The 22,779-nt window shown below is 51.7% G+C and overlaps 1 protein-coding gene across 1 annotated transcript; it reads right to left on the minus strand.

Moving 5' to 3' along the window:
• Positions 1–735: 735 nt before the first annotated feature.
• On the minus strand, positions 736–21,206 carry cnpy4 (canopy FGF signaling regulator 4). Its single transcript, XM_060854539.1, has 6 exons — positions 21,033–21,206; positions 13,966–14,092; positions 12,820–12,916; positions 6,782–6,904; positions 5,657–5,774; positions 736–2,938 (listed from the first exon to the last, which is right to left on the minus strand). The coding sequence occupies exons 1-6, from the start codon at positions 21,124–21,126 to the stop codon at positions 2,775–2,777; spliced, it is 723 nt and encodes a 240-aa protein (XP_060710522.1). The 5' UTR covers positions 21,127–21,206; the 3' UTR covers positions 736–2,774.
• Positions 21,207–22,779: the final 1,573 nt, after the last annotated feature.

The following is a 22,779-nucleotide window of genomic DNA, read 5'->3' on the forward strand; positions in this document are numbered from 1 at the left end:
CTGAAAGTGAGTCTCAGGGACGCTGACCACACGACAACCATCGGCGATTCTCACCTCGTTCTGTTAGGTCCTCCAGGGGAGCGAGTATTGCCACCTATTACCACTGCTAGCCTGCACATGACACCAGACCCACTGCGACATGGAAATGAAGGGCAGGCAACAGATGCTGGCCTTTCCAACCACACCCATGGAGGAATCTCCGAAACAAAAATGGTTAATTTGCAAGTTCCGTCGACAGCAGCCACTCTCCACCGTGTGAGGGGGCGCGCTTGAGAGAATGAGGTTCAATTGAAAATGGGGATTGAGGACTGAGCTCCTGTTATCTGACCGATGAGTGCAGGCGGATAGACATCCTGCTGATTTGAAGTTTAATCAGAGAATTAACCACAGAATCCTGACTCAGTGGAAGCAGGCCATTTGGCCCATTGAGTAAACACCAACAAGCATCCCAACGAGACCCCACCCTCCCCATCCCTGGGCACTATAGGACAGTATAGCACGGCCAATCCGCCCTAACCTGCACATCCCTGGCACTATGGGATAATTTAGCGCTGCCAATCCACCCTAACCTGCACCCTAACCTGGGCGGCACGGTGGCACAGTGGTTAGCACTGCTGCCTCACAGCGCCTGCAGACCTGGGTTCAATTCCCGACTCAGGCGACTGACTGTGTGGAGTTTGCACGTTCTCCCCGTGTCTGCGTGGGTTTCCTCCGGGTGCTCCGGTTTCCTCCCACAGTCCAAAGATGTGCGGGTCAGGTGAATTGGCCAAGCTAAATTGCCCGTAGTGATAGGTAAGGGGTAAATGTAGGGGTATGGGTGGGTTGCGCTTCGGCGGGTCGGTGTGGACTTGTTGGGCCGAAGGGCCTGTTTCCACACTGTAAGTCTAAGTCTAAGTCTAAATCCCTGGGCACTATGGGACAATTTAGCACGGCCAATCCACCCTAACCTGCACATCTCTGGGCACTATGGGATAATTTAGCACGGCCAATCCACCCTCAGCTGCACATCTCTGGGCACTATGGGATAATTTAGCACGGCCAATCCACCCTAACCTGCACATCCCTGGGCACTATGGGACAATTTAGCGTGGCCAATCCACCCTAACCTGCACATCCCTGGGCACTATGGGACAATGTAGCACGGCCAATCCACCCTAACCTGCACATCCCTGGGCACTATGGGACAATTTAGCGTGGCCAGTTCACCTAACCTGCACATCTTTGGACCGTGGGAGGAAACCGGAGCATCCAGAGGAAACCCACGCAGACACGGGGAGAACGTGCAAACTCCACACAGTCAGAAATCGAACCTGGCCCCTGGTGCTATGAGGCAGCAGTACTAACCACTGAACCACTGAGCTGCACACTTGTTGAGGACTCCCTCTCAGGTTCAAATCCAACCAGCCCAACCTCTCTTCCCTCACAATTCCCTTTCAAGATTTGAAAGTGAGTCTCGGGACGATGACTCCAGACACACAGCGACATAGAAATGAGGGACAGCAACAGATACTGGCCTTTCCAACCACACCCATGCAAGAATCGGTGAAAAGAGGTTAAGTCGCAAGTTCCGTCGACAGCAGCTCCTCTTCACCCCATTCCCAAGTGAGGGGGCGTGCTTGCTGCTAATTCGGAGTTCAATTGAGAACAGGGTATAAGGACTGACCTCTTGTTAGTGTTCAGCAACTGGAACGGGTTGAGGGAGAATGTGCAAACTCCACACAGTTGCCTGACAGTGAAACTGAACCCGTGTGCCTGATGCCGTGAGGCAGCAGTGCTAACCACTGAGCCACCAGGCCGTTCTGGGTGTACTCTGAAGAGGAGAGGCAGACACTGACGTTTCTCTGCATGTGTAGCAGGAAGATCGGGTGATGGGCAGCTCCTGGGGTGGGAGGGAGCGTGTTTCTAGTGAAATCCATCCATGGGTACCAGCCCTGGGGAGACGGTCGCTCACCTCAGTGTGAGGAAGGCCGTCAGGTGACAAGAGAGACGGAGCTGCAGAGATAGGACAGGTTGGCGTGCGATGCCAGAGGTGCATTGTGTCTGGGACAATCACTGACACGATAACTCTGAAGTCGCTGGCAGAGTGTGACGAGACAGAGACACGACAAATTCTGGGGTGGAGTCACCGGACTCCAAACGCGGACTTGGCTTTCTGCTCCCAGAGGCTGTCTGATTTTTGTGAAGGCCAGCAGCGGGAGGTTTAACAGTTTGGTCCGACAGTACAGTTGGTCTCAGAGCCTGCCCACGTCACAGAACGGAGGCTCTGCCCAGTCTGGGGGAGCAGCAGGAAACCAGGAGGGAATTTGGTACAGGTCTCCTCGCGGATCGATACACCCAGCAACCTGGGAGCGTGAGGAAAACCAAGCTGCCAGAATTAAAATGGACGCTATAGCACCTTTAGCAGCTTCTCAAACTCCACACCTAACCTGTATTACCAGGGAGGAGGAAAGGACTGGGTCCCCCATAAAAAAAGGAGCGTGCATCGTGTTTAAGAATTAGAAAGATGGGTTATGTAGCAAGTTTAGAATCTGATCCGTTCAAGACCAGTGCCCTGGTGTGACTTATAAAGAGACAGAACAATACCTGACCTTCTGTAGGCCCGAGAGTCAGGGTTCAAAGCCATGCCTTGCTTCCACACCCTCGGAATAATAGATACTGGAGACTGCCGAGTATAAAACTGATAGCCCTTCCGATTACCGTAGTCCAGTTTGGCACAGGCACACTTTTCCCAATTGCAGGTGGGGTCCGGGAGGGATTAGCAACACTGCGTGAGGTCAGAGTTCAGCAGCGTCATGATGCTGGGCTTCCTGATGGGTCTTGTCACCCTCCGACCTGTCTCTTTCTCCGGGTTTGCCGTCTGCCTGTGGTCCCCGCTCCTCCTCCTCCTGGCTCTTGGCTGCGCCGCCCTTGCGGCCCTTCCACACTTCGGTCAGGCACTCTGCAGACCGGGAGGGAGAGGTGGGGACGGTCAAGTGGGGGAACGGTTACGGCAGACAGTGGGGGGAGGGGGGATTCGAGGCCTCAGCGTCACAACTATGTGTGTGTGCTAGTGTGTGTGTGTTAGTGTGTGTTGGAGTGTGCGTGTTAGTGTGTGTGTGTGTGTTAGAGTGTGTGTGTGTTAGAGTGTGTGTGTGTTAGAGTGTGTGTGTGTTAGAGTGTGTGTGTGTGTTAGAGTGTGTGTGTTAGTGTGTGTGTGTGTGTTAGTGTGTGTGCGTGTTAGTGTGTGTGTGTGTGTGTGTTAGTGTGTGTGCGTGTGCGTGTGTGCGTGTGTGTTGGGGGGAGGGGGTGGAAGGGGGGGAAGAGCTGCCACCCTACAGGCTGACAGCTTCCTGGAGGTTTTAACTGTGTGACTGCAACTGCACGTCTCCCCCTCCACCTGCTCAAAGAGAAACTCAGCAGGTCTGGCAGCACTTGCGGAGAGAAAGCGGAGTTAACGTTTTGAGTCCAGCTGTAGAGTCATCCAGCATGGAAACAGACCCTTCAGCCCAACCAGTCCGTGCTAACCACAATCCCAAATTAAACCAGTCCCACCTCCCTCCGATTCCCTCTGAACCTTTCCTATTCACAAACTTATCCAAATGTCTTTTAAATGGTGTATAGCTGTCCCCACATCCACCACTTCCTCGGAAAGGTCATTCCACACACAGACCACCCTCTGTGTAAAAAGTTGCCCCACGTCCTTTCAAAATCTCTCTCCTCTCACCTTAAAAATGTCCCCCCTTGTCTTGAAGCCCCCCCCACCCTAGGGAAGACAGCTACCATTAACTCTCCGTAGGGTCACCCCCACCAACCTCCTACTCTCCAGTGGATAAAGTCCTGGCCTATCCAGCCTCTCCTTATAACCCAAACCCTCCATTCCCTGGTGAATCTCTTCGGAACCCTCTCCAGTTTAATAATCACCTTCCTATAACAGGGTGACCAGAACTGGACACAGTTCTCCAGACGAGGCCTCACCAATGTCCTGTACAACCCCAACATCACGTCCCAACTCTGAAGGATCACTGGACTTGATACTTTAATTCTGCTTTCCTCCCACAGACCTGCTGAGTTTTTCCAGCGCTCTCTATTTCCATTTCAAATCTCAGATCTTTTTAATATTCTAGTCTTTTCTTCGTTGCATTGTAAAATAAATTACTTTAAAGCCTCTGATGAAGTGCCTTCTGGGGCGGCGGGATTGTTCACCACAGCGTCCTAGCCGTGAATCTTGTAACTGCTGGGCACTCCAGGGCAATACAGGGAGCCTGGGGAGTGGGACTGTCAACTTTACAAGGTAACTTTTTAAACTGGGACATGTGCAAACCTGACAAGTGTGTGGGGAGAGTCACAGTAATCGAGAGCACTTTCCATTACTATGGAAAGAGGTACTGATGGGGAGAAAAGGGATTGGAATCTTTTTTTTAAAAATCAAAACAGACGCAGTTGTTATAATAATGGCACCATCTCTCCTACACTCACTAGAACGGCGGTCTCAATTAAACGTTTCCCAGGAGGCTTGGAAGCACCATCAATTGAAGGTTACCAATACATAGAGTCCCTACAGTGTGGAAACAGGCCATTTGATCCAACAAGTCCATATGACACTCCGAAGAGTAACCCACCCAAACCCATTCTCCTCCCTATTACTCTACATTTATCCCTGACTAATCACCCTAACCTGCACATCCCTGGGCACTATGGGACAATTTAGCACGGCCAATCCACCCTAACCTGCACATCCCTGGGCACTATGGGACAATTTAGCACGGCCAATCCACCCTAACCTGCACATCCCTGGGCACTATGGGGCAATTTAGCACGGCCAATCCACCCTAACCTGCACATCCCTGGGCACTATGGGACAATTTAGCACGGCCAATCCACCCTAACCTGCACATCCCTGGGCACTATGGGACAATTCAGCACGGCCAATCCACCCTAACCTGCACATCCCTGGGCACTATGGGACAATTCAGCACGGCCAATCCACTCTAACCTGCACATCCCTGGGCACTATGGGACAATATAGCACGGCCAATCCACCCTAACCTGTGCATCTTTTTGACTGTGGGACGATACTGCAGCTCCCTGAGGAGACACGGGGGAGAATGTGCCAACTCCACACAGACAGTCACCCTGGGTCCCTGGCGCTGTGAGGGAGTAGTGTTAACCATCAGAGGGTACACTGCTTCCATAAGTAGGAAGAGGCACAGCATAAAAGCCATGGGTTATGCGAAACCCTTGGCCGACTTACTGGCTCAGTCCCAGCAATTGTTATACTTGTGTTCAATCTTTGGGCGGATTGTGGGAGTTTTCGAGGGGCAGACATTGGGTAAGGGAGAGGAGATGCTGGTTGGAAGTGACATGGGGGGTGGGGGCATTGATTGCCTGGAGAAGGGGCTGGGGATTGTCTGTGTCTACGTCTCCCGCTCCCTCCCACCCTCCGCGCTGGGCTCAAGCATGACCCTGTATCTAGTGGCGGTCTGAGCCAAGGGGTTTAATCCTTTGAGTGGGACGGGGCAGGAGGCAGCTACAACTTGCAGCGGACTCTCTGACCTGCGCAGACGAGAACTGAATCACAGGGAGGATTCCGGGGCCCGAACTGAGGGGGGGGGTGAAGGACGGGCTGCTTTAAAAACCCAAAACTAAGAAGTAACCTGAGCCCGCGGCACAGACTAACCTTGGTTGTTTGTCTCTAGCACGTGGGACATGCAGAGAAACCTCTCCAGATCCAGGTCCTGGTGGTGGAAGTACCAATCCTCCACGACCTCCTCGTACTGCTCCAGCATCTTCTCACACTGAGAGAAGGAACACCCACAGATGTTGGGCTGGCTTGGGTAGGATTGGGCTGGACCAGTGTTCCAGTATAAACGCAATGCTCGACCTTTTTTTTCCTCCCGAGATTGAAACCTCTGCCCTTGTTTTCCTGCCCCCCCACCCCTTCTCAATGACTCGCTTTCTTCTCTCGACATCCCCACCCCCTCTTTCATGACACAATCGATCCCACCATTCGCATTTCCTCTGGGCTCCCCGCGTGTTTCATGACCTGCCTCACTCCCTGAACCTTTGAGTCACTAACTCTCTCCAGCGCGGCCCCCACCTGATCGCACGTTTCCTTGGGCAAACGCCACCCCCCCACCGCACACACACACACACACAAAACCAGCGTCTCCCACTTGGCTGAAGCAAAGACCACCAACTTCTCCTGATTCTGACCAAAGGTCCCAGCTCTGAAACCTTACCTCGCCTCTCTCTCTCCAAAGGAGCTGGTAAATCCAGTGTGAGTGAGGGGCGAGGGGAAGGGGAGCAGGGCTCACGAGTGAGAGTGAGGGTGAGCATGAGGGGGGAGGGCTGCAAAGGGGGAGAGGGGTTGGAGTTTTCCATCTATTACCCACTGGCAAGCCTTGCTAGATCTCACTCAGTACCATATGGAATCAGCGAACGATTCAAGTATAGAAAGCGGCCATTTGGCCTATCGTGTCTATGCTAGCCCTATGAAGGAGCTACACCAAGTCCCCCCACCCACACATAGCCTGCACTCAATGTCCCTCCCCCACACCAGACGTCTCTTCAGATCCTCTGAGACCTCAGCATACTCTCAGGAAACACGTTCCAAGTCCCTAACTCTGACCCTACGTCTGGTGGGAAGGACTCCGATCACTGGGAGGGAGGGGGAAAGCGCAGGGTCACATGTAAAGGTCAGTTAGCGGCTTCAGGCTCCACTAACACCTTCAGTGAACGGCAGGCGATAACAGACACAGAGAAGCGGACAAACGATGCAGTCCGGCAGAGGGGCCAGGCTGACCTGCTTTTTCAGATCCGTCACCTCAGCTGAGGGCTCATCCCACATCTCGAACGGGAGTCCCAGCTCCACCTTGACTCCTTTGTTCACCAGATTCTTCAGGGTCATCATTGTCTCACTGGTACCCTGAGAGAAGACAAAACAGAACAAAGATACACTGCAGGGTCTCAGCACAGAGACTGCCACCACCACCACCTCCTCCTGCTCCTGACTGCTGAGGCCTCTTCTGGAGACCTCTGCCCAGTTCTGGTCTCCCTGTTATCGGAAGGATGTTATTAAACTGGAGAGGGTTCAGGAGAGATTTACCGGGATGTTGCTGGGTCTGGAAGGTTTGGGTTATAAGGGGAGGCTGGACAGGCTGGGACTTTATCCACTGGAGTGCAGGATGCTCAGGGGTGGCTTTATAGAACATAGAACATAGAACAATACAGCGCTGTACAGGCCCTTCTGCCCTCGATGTTGCGCCGATCCAAGCCCACCTAACCTACACTAGCCCACTATCCTCCATATGCCTATCCAATGCCCATTTAAATGCCCATAAAGAGGGAGAGTCCACCACTGCTACTGGCAGGGCATTCCATGAACTCACGACTCACTGAGTAAAGAATCTACCCCTAACATCGGTCCTATACCTACCACCCCTTAATTTAAAGCTATGCCCCCTCGTAATAGCTGACTCCATACGTGGAAAAAGGTTCTCATGGTCAACCCTATCTAAACCCCTAATCATCTTGTACACCTCTATCAAGTCACCCTAAACCTTCTTTTCTCCAATGAAAACAGCCCCAAGTGCCTCAGCCTTTCCTCATACGATCTTCCTACCATACCAGGCAACATCCTGGTAAACCTCCTCTGCACCCGTTCCAGTGCCTCCACGTCCTTCCTATAGTATGGCGACCAGAACTGCACAGAGGTTTATAAAATCACGAGGGGTATAGATAAGGCGTCTTTTCCCCAGGGTGGAGGATTTCAAGACTAAGGCCCATCTTTTTAGAGTGAGAGAAGAAAGATTGCGAACAGACACGAGAGGCGACCATTTTTTTTACATAGAGTGTGTGTGTGTGTGTGTGTGTGTGTGTGTGTGTGGAATAAACTTTGAGCAAGTGGTGGATATAGGGACAGCTGAAAATGTGTTGCTGGTTAAAGCACAGCAGGTTAGGCAGCATCCAAGGAACAGGAAATTCGACGTTTCGGGCATAAGCCCTTCATCAGGACAGTTTAGGGACAGATATAGGGACAGTTTAAAACCCAAATGGTTTTAAAGGTTTGGAGGGAGATGGGCCGTGCGCAGGCAGGTGGCATTGGTTTAGTTTGGGATTACGGTGGGCATGACTCCATGACTACTTTCCACACTAACACGACCAACCCAGACCTTGTTTTATCCCACGTGAGGTGAAATGTCCCACAGCATCAAACAGAAGTTAGCACTGGGCTGGACAAGGGGGGAAGGCAGGAGATCGGTGTTAGGGAACAGAACCAGAGCAGGCACTCTAACAGCTCTACAACAGGGAGGGAATAGGTGAGCAAGAGCTCAGAGAGGTGTGGGTTTGAAGGGGTAGCAGAGGGGAAGAGACATAGGGGAGAGGGGTTGCTTCAACAGCTTAAGGCTCAGAAAGCTGAACGTTCGAATACCCCCAAGGCAAATTGTGGACATTGAATCCAATAAAAATCTGGAATTAAGAATATAACGATGGCCATGATTATTGGGGGAAAGAGAGGACTGCAGATAGAGTCATAGAGATGTACAGCACGGAAACAGACCCTTTCGCCCAACCCGTCCATGCCGACCAGATATCCCAACCCAATCTAGTCCCACCTGCCAGCACCCGGCCCATATCCCTCCAAACCCTTCCTATTCATATCCCCATCCAGATGCCTCTTAAATGTTGTCATTGTACCAGCCTCCATCACTTCCTCTGGCAGCTCATTCCATACACGCACCACCCTCTGAGTGAAAAAGTTGCCCCTTAGGTCCCTTTCCCCTCTCACCTTAAACCAAGGCCTCTACTTCTGGACTCCCCCACCCCTGGTGGAAAAGACTTTATTCTGCACTCAGTCATACTGATGGAGAAGGTGATGGGTTTTATCATCAGTAAAAGTACGTCCACATTCACCAACAGCACACCAAGTTACAGGACTTTTTAAAAAATTCATTGACAGAAAGGGATTCCTGAAGAAGGGCTCATGCCCGGAACGTGGATTCTCCTGCTCCACGGATGCTGCCTGACCTGCTGTGCTTTTCCAGCACCACACTCTCGACTCTGATCTCCAGCAGCTGCGTTTCTCGGGGTTGCTGGCCGTCCCTAATTGCCCAGAGGGCTGTGCAGAGCCAGCCACGTTGCGGTGGGTCTGGAGTCACGTGTAGGCCAGACCAGGTAAGGATGGCAGTTTCCTGGGGGTGAGTGAAACAGATGAGTTTTTCCAACAATTGACAACAAGTGTCCATCATTGGATTCTTGATCCCAGAATTTCTTTTTGTGAATTCAAATTCCACCTCGTGCCGTGGCGAGAGTCGAACCCAGGTGCTGCAGGAGTTTACCTGGGTCGCTGGATTAACGGTCCAGCAATCACTAGGCCGTCGCCTCTCCCATGCAGGTTCAGAATCTGACAGAGTAGAGTCGTTCTGATCCTGTGGTGACCCCCGCTGTACAAAAATCGCTCAATACAAATATACTCCAAGTGGTGCTGATGTAACCCCGTGATAGCCAACACACACTTCAAATGTTTGTGGTTTAGAAAAAGCATTCCCAACTCGCATTAAGGAAGCTGCGTTACAGCTGAACTACCTGTAGTTGCAGTCGGGTCTGATATAACGTGATAGCCCCATTCTCGTGAGATCTCGCATTATAAGAAAACCACGCAATAGCCATGCCATTTAAACTAATGGGTGGTGTCATGGTGGCTCAGTGGTTCGCACCTGCTGCCTCACAGCGCCAGGGACACGGGTTCAATACCAGCCTCGGGCGACTGTCTATGTGGAGTTTGCACGTTCTCCCTGTGTCAGCGTGGGTTTGTTCCTGCAGCCTAAAAATGTGCAGGTTAGGGTGGATTGGCCGTGTTAAATTGTCCCATAGTGCCCAGGGATGTGCAAGTTAGGGTGGATTGGCCGTGCTAAATTGTCCCACAGTGGCCAGGGATGTGCAGGTTAGGGTGGATTTGCCATGCTACACGGTCCCACAGTGCCCAGGGATATGCAGGTTAGGGTGGATTGTCCATGCTACACTGTCCCATAGTGCCCAGGGATGTGCAGGTTAGGGTGGATTGGCCATGCTAAATTGTCCCATAGTGCCCAGGGATGTGCAGGTTAGGGAGGATTGGCCGTGCTAAATTGTCCCATAGTGCCCAGGGATGGGCAATTTAGGGTGGATTGGCCGTGCTAAATTGTCCCATAGAGCCCAGGGATGTGCAGGTTAGGGTGGATTGGCCGTGCTAAATTGTCCCATAGTGCCCAGGGATGTGTGGGTTAGGGTGGATTGGCCGTGCTAAATTGTCCCATAGTGCCCAGGGATGTGCAGGTTAGGGTGGATTGGCCATGCTAAATTGTCCCATAGTGCCCAGGGATGGGCAGGCTAGGGTGGATTGGCCGTGCTAAATTGTCCCATAGTGCCCAGGGATGTGCAGGTTAGGGTGGATTGGCCGTGCTAAATTGTCCCATAGAGCCCAGGGATGTGCAGGTTAGGGTGGATTGGCCGTGCTAAATTGTCCCATAGTGCCCAGGGATGTGCAGGTTAGGGTGGATTCGCCGTGCTAAATTGTCCCATAGTGCCCAGGATGTGCAGGTTAGGGTGGATTGGCCGTGCTAAATTGTCCTATAGTGCCCAGGGATGTGCAGGTTAGGGTGGATTGGCCGTGCTAAATTGTCCCATAGTGCCCAGGGATGTGCAGGTTAGGGTGGATTGGCCGTGCTACACTGTCCCACACTGCCCAGGGATGTGCAGGTTAGGGTGGATTGGCCATGCTACATTGTCCCATAGTGCCCAGGGATGTGCAGGTTAGGGTGAATTGTCCATGCTACACTGTCCCATAGTGCCCAGGGATGTGCAGGTTAGGGTGGATTGTCCATGCTACATTGTCCCATAGTGCCCAGGGATGTGCAGGTTAGGGTGGATTGTCCATGCTACATTGTCCCATAGTGCCCAAGGATGTGCAGGTTAGGGTGGATTGTCCATGCTACATTGTCCCATAGTGCCCAGGGATGTGCAGGTTAGGGTGGATTGTCCATGCTACATTGTCCCATAGTGCCCAGGGATGTGCAGGTTAGGGTGGATTGGCCATGCTACATTGTCCCATAGTGCCCAGGGATGTGCAGGTTAGGGTGGATTGGCCGTGCTAAATTCTCCCATAGTGCCCAGGGATGTGCAGGTTAGGGTGGATTGACCGTGCTAAATTCTCCCATAGTGCCCAGGGATGTGCAGGTTAGGGTGGATTGGCCGTGCTAAATTCTCCCATAGTGCCCAGGGATGTGCAGGTTAGGGTGGATTGGCCGTGCTAAATTGTCCCATAGTGCCCAGGGATGTGCAGGTTAGGGTGGATTGACCGTGCTAAATTCTCCCATTGTGCCCAGGGATGTGCAGGTTAGGGCGGATTGGCCGTGCTAAATTGTCCCACAGTGTTCAGGGACGTGCCAGTTAAGTGCATTCGTCAGAAGGAAATATAGGGTAGGGGGAATGGGTCTGGGCAGGTTACTCTTCGGAGGGTGGTGTGGACTTGTTGGGCCGAAGGGCCTGTTTGGTAAAAACAATGACTGCAGATGCTGGATCAGTGGTGCTGGAAGAGCACAGCAGTTCAGGCAGCATCCAACAAGCAGCGAAATTGACGTTTCGGGCAAAAGCCCTTCATCAGGAATAAAGGCAGTGAGCCTGAAGCGTGGAGAGATAAGCTAGAGGGGGGTGGGGGTGGGGAGAAAGCAGCAGAGAGTACAATGGGTGAGTGGGGGAGGGGATGAAGGTGATAGGTCAGGGAGGAAAGGGTGGAGTGGTTAGGTGGAAAAGGAGACAGGCAGGTCGGACAAGTCCGGGAGACAGTGTTTTTTCAGGAATAAAGGCACAGGGCCAGAAACTGTAGGGATTCTATTCTAATGGGGGTGGAATCGCATTTTAGCCAATACAGCTCACATTCTATACACAATGGTTTAAACTCTTCAGTGACATGAAAGCCAATCCATGTTGAAGAAACACATTATAGCAGCACCCAGTGTACCAGCTCATTAAAGCACATTGGCACCATCAGCTGGACAATACAGGAGTGTACAACAGCAGCAGCAGCAGCCACACCGTGTCAACGTTACAGAGGGGCTAGGATGGGTCTGTTCCCCCTAGCAGGGGATGGGCTATAGTTTTCAAATGATCAGGTGAAAGATCAAAAGGAAGACCTTCTCTTTCTCCCCCCCACAGAGGCTGCCTGAAAGGGTTAGCGGAGGGGGAAATCCTCAACCCATTTTGGGAATGTTGCTCCGGTGCCTCGAGCTGTAAGGATACAGGCCGAACGCTGCACAGTGGGTTTGAGCTGGCGGTGTGGGCTGAGTGGCCTCCTCCTGTGCTGTAAACAGCTGTGTGATCTGGCTAGGATTCAGAGTCAAATCTACAGCAAGGCTGTTCCAAAGAAGGAGAAAGTGAGGACCGCAGATGCTGGAGATCAGAGCTGAAAATATGTTGCTGGAAAAGCGCAGCAGGTCAGGCAGCATCCAAGGAGCAGGAGAATCCACGTTTCAGGCATGAGCCCTTCTTCAGGATTCCTGAAGAAGGGCTCATGCCCGAAACGTGGATTCTCCTGCTCTTTGGATGCTGCCTGACCTGCTGCGCTTTTCCAGCAACACATTTTCTGTTCCAAAGAAGGAACAAACGTTGACTCTGCTTTCTCTCTCTCTGTACACAGAACTTGTTGCATTTCTCTGGCGATTTCCAGTACCCTTGGTTTTCTGCCTAGGGGGACTAACAGCGCTAACAAAACAGCGCAGCCAACTTCAGACCGGGGACAGGCACAGGGGCGAACTGAAGGCTGCTGCTCGATTTCATGTGAACTCTGTGAAAAGGCACTCCTACCTTTGCGTAGCGCAAGCTCCCGGGTCGCTCGGCATGTACGTTGTATTGCAGAATCCTCTCACAGATGTTATCCATGGCATCAGCTAGCCGGGTCTCCCTAACAGATGGGGATGAGGTTGGGGGGAGGGAATAGAAGGGAGGGTGGGGTGAGAGAAGAGACAGAGTCAGTCAGTCGCAGTGAGCAAATTCACTTCAAGCTGACAACTCTGGGCCATCTGACTGCAACCAGAAGGCAATCTTTGTTTCCCTCTGACTTTGGCTAACTGGAAAACTTGTTCTGAGCTGTTCTCTGTCTTTCTCTCTCTCTGTCTGTCTGACACTCTCTCTCTACACCCCTCCCCACCCCACCTCCCAAAACGTCTCTTCTCAAACTCTCAAGACTAACAAAGCTCAGAAAGAAAAAACAGCATTTATCGCCCCATGGGAAGGTGGGTGATGGCAGCGGGTGTGTGTGTGTGTGTGTGTGTGTGCGCTCCCTTCTTGAACTATCACTAACCCGTGTGGACACCCCCACAGTGCCTTTAGGGATTCTGACCCATCGACACTGTAGGAAACGGTCGATACATTTCCAAGGCTGGATGGCGAGTGGTTTGGAGGGGAACTTGCAAGAGGGTGGTGTTCCCATGTATCTGCTGCTCTTGTCTTTCTTGGTGGAAGTGGTGGTGGGTTTGGAAGGTGCTGCCTGAGGATCTTTGGTGAGTTGCATCTTGTAGATGGTAGGGGAGGGAGGGGATGTGGTGCCAATTGTGCGGGGGCTGCTTTGTCCCTGGATGGTGTTGAGTTTCTCGAGTGTTGTTGGGGCTGCGTCCATTCCTTCACACTCCTGACCTGTGTCTCATTACAGAGCAGAGCAGCTCCTGGGTGTAGCACTGAGCAAAGCCCTGTGCATATTGAAGAGATTTCTCCACCCACCCTCCTCAGTCCAGCAGCCTGAGAATACAACCCCCAGCTCCCTGTGCTTGAGATCACACACAGCCCGCAGTAAGCATCCATTCGTCGAGGCCAGGGACCTGACAGAGAATGAACCGCAGCTTAGGGAGGGTGTTCCTGGGAATTCAGACAGTAAAGGGAGGTTGTTAGCGGGAAACCGGAAACAAAGCAGAAACCACGAGTGGGCCACCGAATGGATGTTTGCACACCACTTACGACATGTTGTACTTGATCTTTCGCTTGCGTTTCCCATTGTCCAGCACTTCTCCGAGCTCCCACACCTCCTTGGAATGTTTCGTCTTGTCCAGAGCAGACTGCAGCTCCAGTGTCAGAAACTTGCACACTTCACACCAGACACACACACACACGGACAGACAGGACAACGTGAAAGAGTTAGGTGCCACGCAATAGAAAGGTTTCAGTTTGATTTTTCTCCCCCTCCCAATGTCTTGCTTATGGCTTAGAAATCCACGCCAGCTGCGCACCCAGTGCTGCCCCGGGCCATACCAGTGCCTCTGCCAACATCAGAAACATCACTGGCCTCCCCAGCACCCAGTACAGCAGCTGTAGGCACCTTCGAACCTCATCTGCCATTCAATAAGGGCATGGCTGATCTTTCCATGGCCTCAGCTCCACTCACCCGCCTGCTCACCCTAACCCATAATTCCTTCACTGGCCAAAACAAAAAAATCTGTCCTTTGCCTTAGAAACATTCAACGGGGTAGCCTCAACTGCTTCCCTGGGCTGGGAATTCCACAGATTCACAATCCTCTGGGGGAAAGACGTTCCTCCTCAACTCAGTCCCAAATCTGCTCCCTACTTATTTTGAGGCTATGCCCCTGTAATGGAAAATTAACAAATTTAACATCTACTGTGAAACCTGAAAGAGAATGCTCTTCTAAATTTAATGCTGTGCTGAGTGTTGCAGCCAGGAGACAGCTTGTCTCTGTTTGAACTCTGTAAACATTCAACTTGACCTCGCGACAGTCAAATTCAGTGAAAGCTGAGGAAAGCATAAGAAAGGGCGGCACGGTGGCACAGTGGTTAGCACTGCTGCCTCACAGCGCCTGTAGACCCGGGTTCAATTCCCGACTCAGGCGACTGACTGTGTGGAGTTTGCACGTTCTCCCCGTGTCTGCGTGGGTTTCCTCCGGGTGCTCCGGTTTCCTCCCACAGTCACAAAGATGTGCGGGTCAGGTGAATTGGCCAAGCTAAATTGCCCATAGTGTTAGGTAAGGGGTAAATGTAGGGGTATGGGTGGGTTTCGCTTCGGCGGGTCGGTGTGGACTTGTTGGGCCGAAGGGCCTGTTTCCACACTGTAAGTCTAATCTAATCAAAAAACAGCTATGTCCACGACCAGGGGATGAGAAAATAACAACTTAAGTTTTCCCAGTCTTTGCCTTTGAGAGCGTGATAAGAATGGTATAAGAAGATTGTCTGAATTATGCCCAAGTGCCCTTTACATGAGGCAGCTGGCTGAATGTATTGGGTCGGTTCTTCAGAAGCTGAATAAAGATCTTTTCTTTGCTCTTGCTAACAGTTGAGTCGAGTTGATTTAATTTCCACGACACCTCCTATTTCTAGTTTCACCCGCCAGAGGAAACAACCTCCCTGCTTCTCTCTTCTCTCTCCCCTTCATCATTTTACATGTTTCTATAAGATTAGCCCCCTCAGTCTTTTAAATTCCAATCAGTTTAGGCTTATTTACTGTTGCCACAGTACAGTGAAACATTCTGCGAGCAGTACAAACAGATCATAACACACAAGGACAAACAGATGATAGGGTGATGGAACAGAGTGAGGCTGCATCGGCAGTAGGCAAAAAGATCAACATTGTGAATTTCAAATCTAAAGTCCAATGGGAAGCAGCTGTTCCTGAATCTGCTGCTATGTGTTTCTAAGCTTTTGTATCGTCTGGCTGATGGGAGAGCGTATAACCAGGGTGGGAGGGGTCGTTGATGATGTCGGTTGCCTTTTCCTCCTAAGCCAACCCTCTCAACTCCAGAATCGGCTGAGTGAACTTCCTCTGCATCCCCTCCAGTGCCAGGACATCATTTCTCAGTAAGGAGCCCAGGACTGCACACAGTACTCCAGCTGTGGCCTCACCAACACCCATACAGCTGCAACATAACCTCCCGGTTTATAAACCCCATCCCTCCAGTGAGGATCTGAAAGTTGAATACAGGCTGAGGTAACTAGTTGTTGTCACGAACAACCGCATAACAGATGCTTTTAATAACTTAGGTGGCAATAAAATGGCTTCTCGATGCAAATAACATGACAAAATGGCTTCATGGCTGCAATTCGACAATCTGCTAAAAGCTGCATAAAATGGCTTGTAATTCTGCTATAGCTTCACAATTGACTAACCACAGTCTGCTTCAATAGAGATTAGCAGACAATGCTCCCTTTATAGCACAGAAATAATGAGACAAGACATTACTGGCCATCCTAACTGACCTTCAGATGCAGATGTAATGGCATGGTTAATGAGATAAGGGTGGCCTGAATATTGGAAAATAAAGTTGGTTCCCAGGAAATATCTTCGAGGAGAAAGTGAGGTCTGCAGATGCTGGAGATCAGAGCTGAAAATGTGTTGCTGGAAAAGCGCAGCAGGTCAGGCAGCATCCAAGGAGCAGGAGATTCATCAGGAATGAGGAAAGTGTGTCCAGCAGGCTAAGATAAAAGGTAGGGAGGAGGGACTTGGGGGAGGGGCGATGGAGATGCGATAGGTGGAAGGAGGTCAAGGTGAGGGTGATAGGCCAGAGTGGGGTGGGGGCGGAGAGGTCAGGAAGAAGATTGCAGGTTAGGAAGGTGGTGCTGAGTTCGAGGGTTGGGACTGAGACAAGGTGGGGGGAGGGGAAATGAGGAAACTGGAAAAATCTGAGTTCATCCCTTGTGGTTGGAGGGTTCCCAGGCGGAAGATGAGGCGCTCTTCCTCCAGCCGTCGTGTTGTTATGTTCTGGCGATGGAGGAGTCCAAGGACCTGCATGTCCTTGGTGGAGTGGGAGGGGGAGTTGAAGTGTTGAGCCACGGGGTGGTTGGGTTGGTTGGTCCGGGTGTCCCAGAGGTGTTCTCTGAAACTCAGATTTCTCCAGTTTCCTCATTTCCCCTTCCCCCACCTTGTCTCAGTCCCAACCCTCAAACTCAGCACCGCCTTCCTAACCTGCAATCTTCTTCCTGACCTCTCCGCCCCCACCCTATCACCCTCACCTTGACCTCCTTCCACCTATTGCATCTCCAACGCCCCTCCCCCAAGTCCCACCTCCCTACCTTTTATCTTAGCCTGCTTGGCACACTCTCCTCATTCCTGAAGAAGGGTTCATGCCTGAAACGCCGATTCTCCTGCTCCTTGGATGCTGCCTGACCTGCTGTGCTTTTCCAGCAACACATTTTCAGCTCCCAGGAAATATCATTAAACCGAATAACTGTCAAATAAAGCGATATAGCACATTGATTGGTAACTGCTTGAATATACTATGCGATCATGGCCTGTACCCTTCTTTAAGAAGGGTCTAAAAATGTTTTTGTTTTAAGCCATGTGTGCAGCTCCTCCAAGGCATACAAAAGTGTACAGCCTCTGTGTTTCTGGATGCTCTGTGCCTGGGTGTATGAAGAAACAAGCTTAACACTTTAACTCCCCCTCCCACTCCACCGGGGACATGCAGGTCCTTGGACTCCTCCACCGGCAGAACATAACAACACGACGGCTGGAGGAGGAGCGCCTCATCTTCCGCCTGGGAACCCTCCAACCACAAGGAATTAACTCAGATTTCTCCAGTTTCCTCATTTCCCCTCCCCCCACCTTGTCTCAGTCGGTTCCCTCAACTCAGCACCGCCCTCCTAACCTGCAATCTCCTTCCTGACCTCTCCGCCCCCACCCCACTCCGGCCTATCACCCTCACCTTGACCTCCTTCCACCTATCACATCTCCATCGCCCCTCCCCCAAGTCCCTCCTCCCTACCTTTTATCTTAGCCTGCCTGGCACCCTCTCCTCATTCCAGATGAAGGGCTCATGCCCGAAACGTCAAATTTCCTGTTCCTTGGATGCTGCCTGACCTGCTGTGCTTTAACCAGCAACACATTTTCAGCTGTGATCTCCAGCATCTGCAGACCTCATTTTTTACCCTAAGTCTTAAAGGACCAGACCAATTGCGAGTGTTTATTGACCAATCATGGAACAGACAGACCCACCCCCACCCTGCGGATCCAGATCTTCACGAGGAGATGGCGAAGCTGATCGATGGGGGTAGAGCAGTGGATGTTGTCTATAATGGATTTTAGTAAGGCTTTCAACAAAGGTCCCTCATTGGTAGGTCCTTCACCAGCAATGAAGATCAATATTCCCTTTGCCTTCTACATGACCTGCTGCACCTGCAAACCAACACTTTGAGGCAACGGTCAGTTAAAATCTACACGGTCCCGCTCCTGTCTTGGAAGGCTCGCTTTCCGTCTACGTCAAGGTTTAGTGCAATGTAGGCTTGACAGACAAGGCCAGGGATTCGTTGTCCCTGAAAGAAGTGACTTGTCAGGCCATTTACTGTTAGCCAGACCAGCCGATGATGACAGCTTGCCTTCCCTGAAGGATAGGAGTAAACCAGGTAGGTTTGTAACAACAGTGGCACGGCCTTTGGCTTCATCATCGAGACCATCTTTCAATGCCACATTCTGCCAACCACCACCAGTGTAAAAGCAGAGAAAGAAAGGCCATGGAAACCAACCACTGGAGATCACAGCGGGTCAGGCAGCATCCAGCAAGCTACTATTGAGCCTCGTTGACTCAGAGTTGACGTGAAGGTTCATTTCCAGACGTTCTGTCACCCTGCTTCACCTGGAGAGACAGTTTCGGCCCTTGGATGGTGAGCAGGGAGGCGGTGAAGGGGCCGTTGTGATACCCCCTGCGGATACATGGGAAGGTGTAAAGAAAAGTGGGCCAAAGGTGGTGCAGTGGTAGTGTCCCTACCTCTAGGGCAGGAGGCCCAATTTCAAGTCTCACTTGCATCTGAGGCATATGATAACATCCCTGAAAAGGTTGACTAAAACAATATGAAAAGCGATATTTGGACTTGAATACACTTATCCTCCATTTTTAAGTGCACAAAGCAACTGGAAGGACTCGACGAGGAGTCCATTGTGAAGTGTGTGACTTCAACCTCAGACGTCTGTGTGGAGTTTGCACATTCTCTCTGTGTCTGTGTGGGTTTCCTCCGGGTGCTCTGGTTTCCTCCCACAATCCAAAGATGTGCGGGTTAGGGTGGATGGGCCATACTAAATTGTCCCATAGTGGGATTGTCTGTTAAGTCTTTCATCTGTTAGAATACCGTGATAGCTTCACTTCTTTCATGTGTAAATCACAAAATCTTTTTTTTAAAAAAGTTGCATTCTCGGGTTAGCTGTTAATAATGGTGATAGCTAGACAATATGTTGAAGGTGTTGGCCCCCTGTGTTCTCTGTCTATGCCATGGTGTTTAGATTGATTCTAATCTAAAAAGTGAGATAACAGAGTTTTGGATGAATTCATGCAGTTTTTGAGCAAAGTACAATGTAATCCTGCAAGTACAAATTCACCCCACAAAATATATGTGTGCATGTGAGTCTTTGTCTGTCTGGATTGGGGGTTGTGAGTGTGAGAAAGTGTATGTGTGTGTGTAGTGAGTGTAGAGTGTCTTAAGTCTGTGAGGGGTGCATGTGTGAGTGTGTGTCTGTAAGGGTGTGCGCGTGTCTGTGTATATGTGTGTCCGTGTGTATAGGAGTGTCAGTGTGTGTGTGTAGGAGTATCTAAACACCATGGTATAGACAGAGAACACAGGGGGCCAACACCTTCAACATATTGTCTAGCTATCACCCATTGTTAACAGCTAACCCGAGAATGCAACTTTAAAAGAAAGGTTTTGTGATTTACACATGAAAGAAGTGGAACTATCACTGTATTCTAACAGATGAAAGGCTTAACAGACAATCAATTTTTCAATGTATAATTTCAGTTACATCACACTGTAAATTTTTGCTAAAAATTCTGTATGTTAGGATTGAGCCCTCCACTATCACCTGATGAAGGAGCGTCGCTCCGAAAGCTAGTGCTTTCAATTAAACCTGTTGGACTATAACCTGGTGTTGTGTGCTTTTTCAACTTTGTGCTCCCCAGTCCAACACCAGCATCTCCAAATTATGCCTTCCTTTTCACATACCCACTCAGATGCCTTTTAAAGATGTTGTCATTGCACCGAGCTTAATTAGATTACTTAGTGTGGAAACAGGCCCTTCGGCCCAACACGTCCACACCGACCCTCTGAAGTGCAACCCACCCAGACCCATTACCCTACATTTACCCTTTCACCTAACACTACGGGCAATTTAGCCTGGCCAATTCACCCTAACCAGCACATTTTTAGACTGTGGGAGGAAACTGGAGCAAACCCACGCAGACACGGGGAGAATGTGCAAACTCCACACAGACATGATTTGGAGACGCCGGTGTTGGACTGGGGTGGACAAAGTTAAAAATCACACAACACCAGGTTATAGAGCAACAGGTTTAATTGGAAGCACACTAGCTTTCGGAGCGACGCTCCTTCATCAGGTGGTAAGTGGAGGGCTCGATCGTAACACAGAATTTATAGCAAAAATTTACAGAGTGATGTAAGGACTGAAGAAGGGCTCATGCCCCAAAACGTCAACTCTCCTGCTCCTTGGATGCTGCCTGACCTGCTGCGCTTTTCCAGCAACACATTTTCAGCAGCTTCCAATTAAACCTGTTGGACTATAACCTGGTGTTGTGAGACTTTTAATTTTCCACGCAGATAGATGCCCGAGGCGGGATTTGAACCCGGGTCTCTGGCGCGGTGAGGCAGCAGGGCTAAACGCCGTGCCACCGCTTTTCTTCACAAGAGCGAGATATAAAAAGCAACCCAGGCCACTCGTCCCATCATGGCAGTGCCAGCCCATTGTCCAATGCTATCCCCTCCGCCCCCAGTGAGTCCCCCAGGAAGTGGGTAATATTTTACTTTGGGATAACGTGCCCAATCCAGCTCACACAAGGTTGGGAGAGAGGGGGAAAGAGGGGCAGATAAAGGCAGACACCAGTTGGCCAACTTTGGGGTTTGGCTCCAGCCTCTTGTCCCCATGGACCGCCGCCATCTTGGATGCCCAGTTGCTATGGGCAACCAGGTCTGACCTTTTCAACAGCCCCCCCCCTCCCCCCTAAGAGACTTTCGACCGTCCCCCAAATACCAAGATGTGCTCAACGACGCGGGGTGGGGTCAGGACAGCCTCTCCCCTTTACCTTCGCACTCAGTTGGCAGCCTCGCCCCCTCCTCCTCCGCTGCCGCACTGCCGGCGAGCAGCGGGACAAAGAGCAAGAGCAACGGCCGCAGCATCACTCCCCCAGCGTCCGCGGAGCCCGGCTCGAGCGTGCGGGGCAGCAGCCAATCACGCGGACCCGCCTCCCCGCGCGCCGCCCACTTCGGCCAATCAGGCGAAGGTCCGGCCCGCGTGGGCGGCGCAGCGGCCTGTCACGGGGACACGTCCCCACGTGGGGGTGCCGCCCGCAGCCAATCATAGCCGGACGTGGGGCGCCGCCCCCAACCGATCATAGCCAGACATGGGGCACCGCCCCCCGACGATTATAGCCAGACGGAGGGCGCCGCCCCCAGCCAATCATAGAGAGACGTAGAGCACCGCCCCCAGCCAATCATAGCCACATATGGGGCACCGCCCCCAGCCAATCATACCCACACGTGGGGCACCGCTCCCAGCCAATCATAGCCACACGTGAGGCACCGCCCCCAGCCGACCTTCAGCTAATCACAGCGCCACGTCCTCACATGGCGCTCCCGCCCCTTTAACTAAACAAGCAAGCGCGCCCCGTCGAGTGGCGGCGGTTCCAGCCAATCAGATGCGACGTCCGCCCCCATGTCTGGTCCCTTTAGCCAATTAGGAGGCGGGCCGCGCCCCCGCGTGATACTCCACCACTTCAGCCAATCATGGAGGCACGCCCTGACGCGTCCCTCCAGATCCTAGCCAATCACGCCGGCGTCTCGCCGCATATGCACCGCCCAGTGTCCCCTCTCGGCTCCCCATTGGCTGCTGCAATAATTTGAACTTCCCGCCCGTGCCTGCGTGTGGTAGTGACCCTACCTCTGGGCCAGGGGCTTGAGTTCACGTCTCAGCTGCTGCAGAGAGGGCAAGAACACCTCCATGATAGTCAATAAGGAATTATCTAAAAACTGGCTCCTTCCAAAACTCCTCATTCCTCATGCTCTCGTCATAGAAACAAGTGCTTGCTCCAGCATTCATAATAACCACAGCTGACTCTCCCTCTCATTGCACCAACAACCTCCATCATCCCTTTAGCTTCGTGGTGTCAGTTGGCTCAGTGGGTTGAACGGCTGGTTTCTGACATGGTGTATTAGGTTAAAGTCAATAATTTCCTGCTTCCTGAGCGATGCTGCTTCATCAGGTAGCTCCGAAACACAGTGCTTCCAAATAAGCCTGGTAGACCAGAACCTGGTGTGTGATTTTTAACTTCCAGTCCAACACCAGCACCTCCGCATCATCAATAATTTCTGCCAGTGGCCTGTGGGTTGCAGCAGTGCTTCCCACTCGGTTAGGTCTCCAGTTCCTGATGGAGGGCTATGCCCGAAACGTTGATTCTCCTGCGCCTCGGATGCTGCCTGACCTGCTGTGCCTTTCCAGCACCACACTCTCGACTTAGTTCTCTAGTGGGCCCAGGAACAGGGCGATGAGCCTTTGGCTGTTCTGAGATGCTGGTGGTACAGTACGATGGTGACTCTATTCCTCTGAGGTAGGGGTCTAGGGTCAGTCAGCCCACCTCTTCCTGGTCTTGCTGGTATAATCTCTCCTCCTCCTGTTACCCAGCCTTCATATCACCCCATCACCAGTCCCTCATCCCAAGATTTAGTAGCTGCTGCCCAAACAAGAGACTGGCCTGGGAACCCCCTCCATGACCTTCTTCGAGATTGGTGGCATTGTCGTTCAGTGGTTAGCACTGCTGCCTCACAGCGCTGGAG

Source organism: Hemiscyllium ocellatum, chromosome 44 (assembly GCF_020745735.1).
Source record: "Hemiscyllium ocellatum isolate sHemOce1 chromosome 44, sHemOce1.pat.X.cur, whole genome shotgun sequence".
NCBI lineage: Eukaryota > Metazoa > Chordata > Chondrichthyes > Orectolobiformes > Hemiscylliidae > Hemiscyllium > Hemiscyllium ocellatum.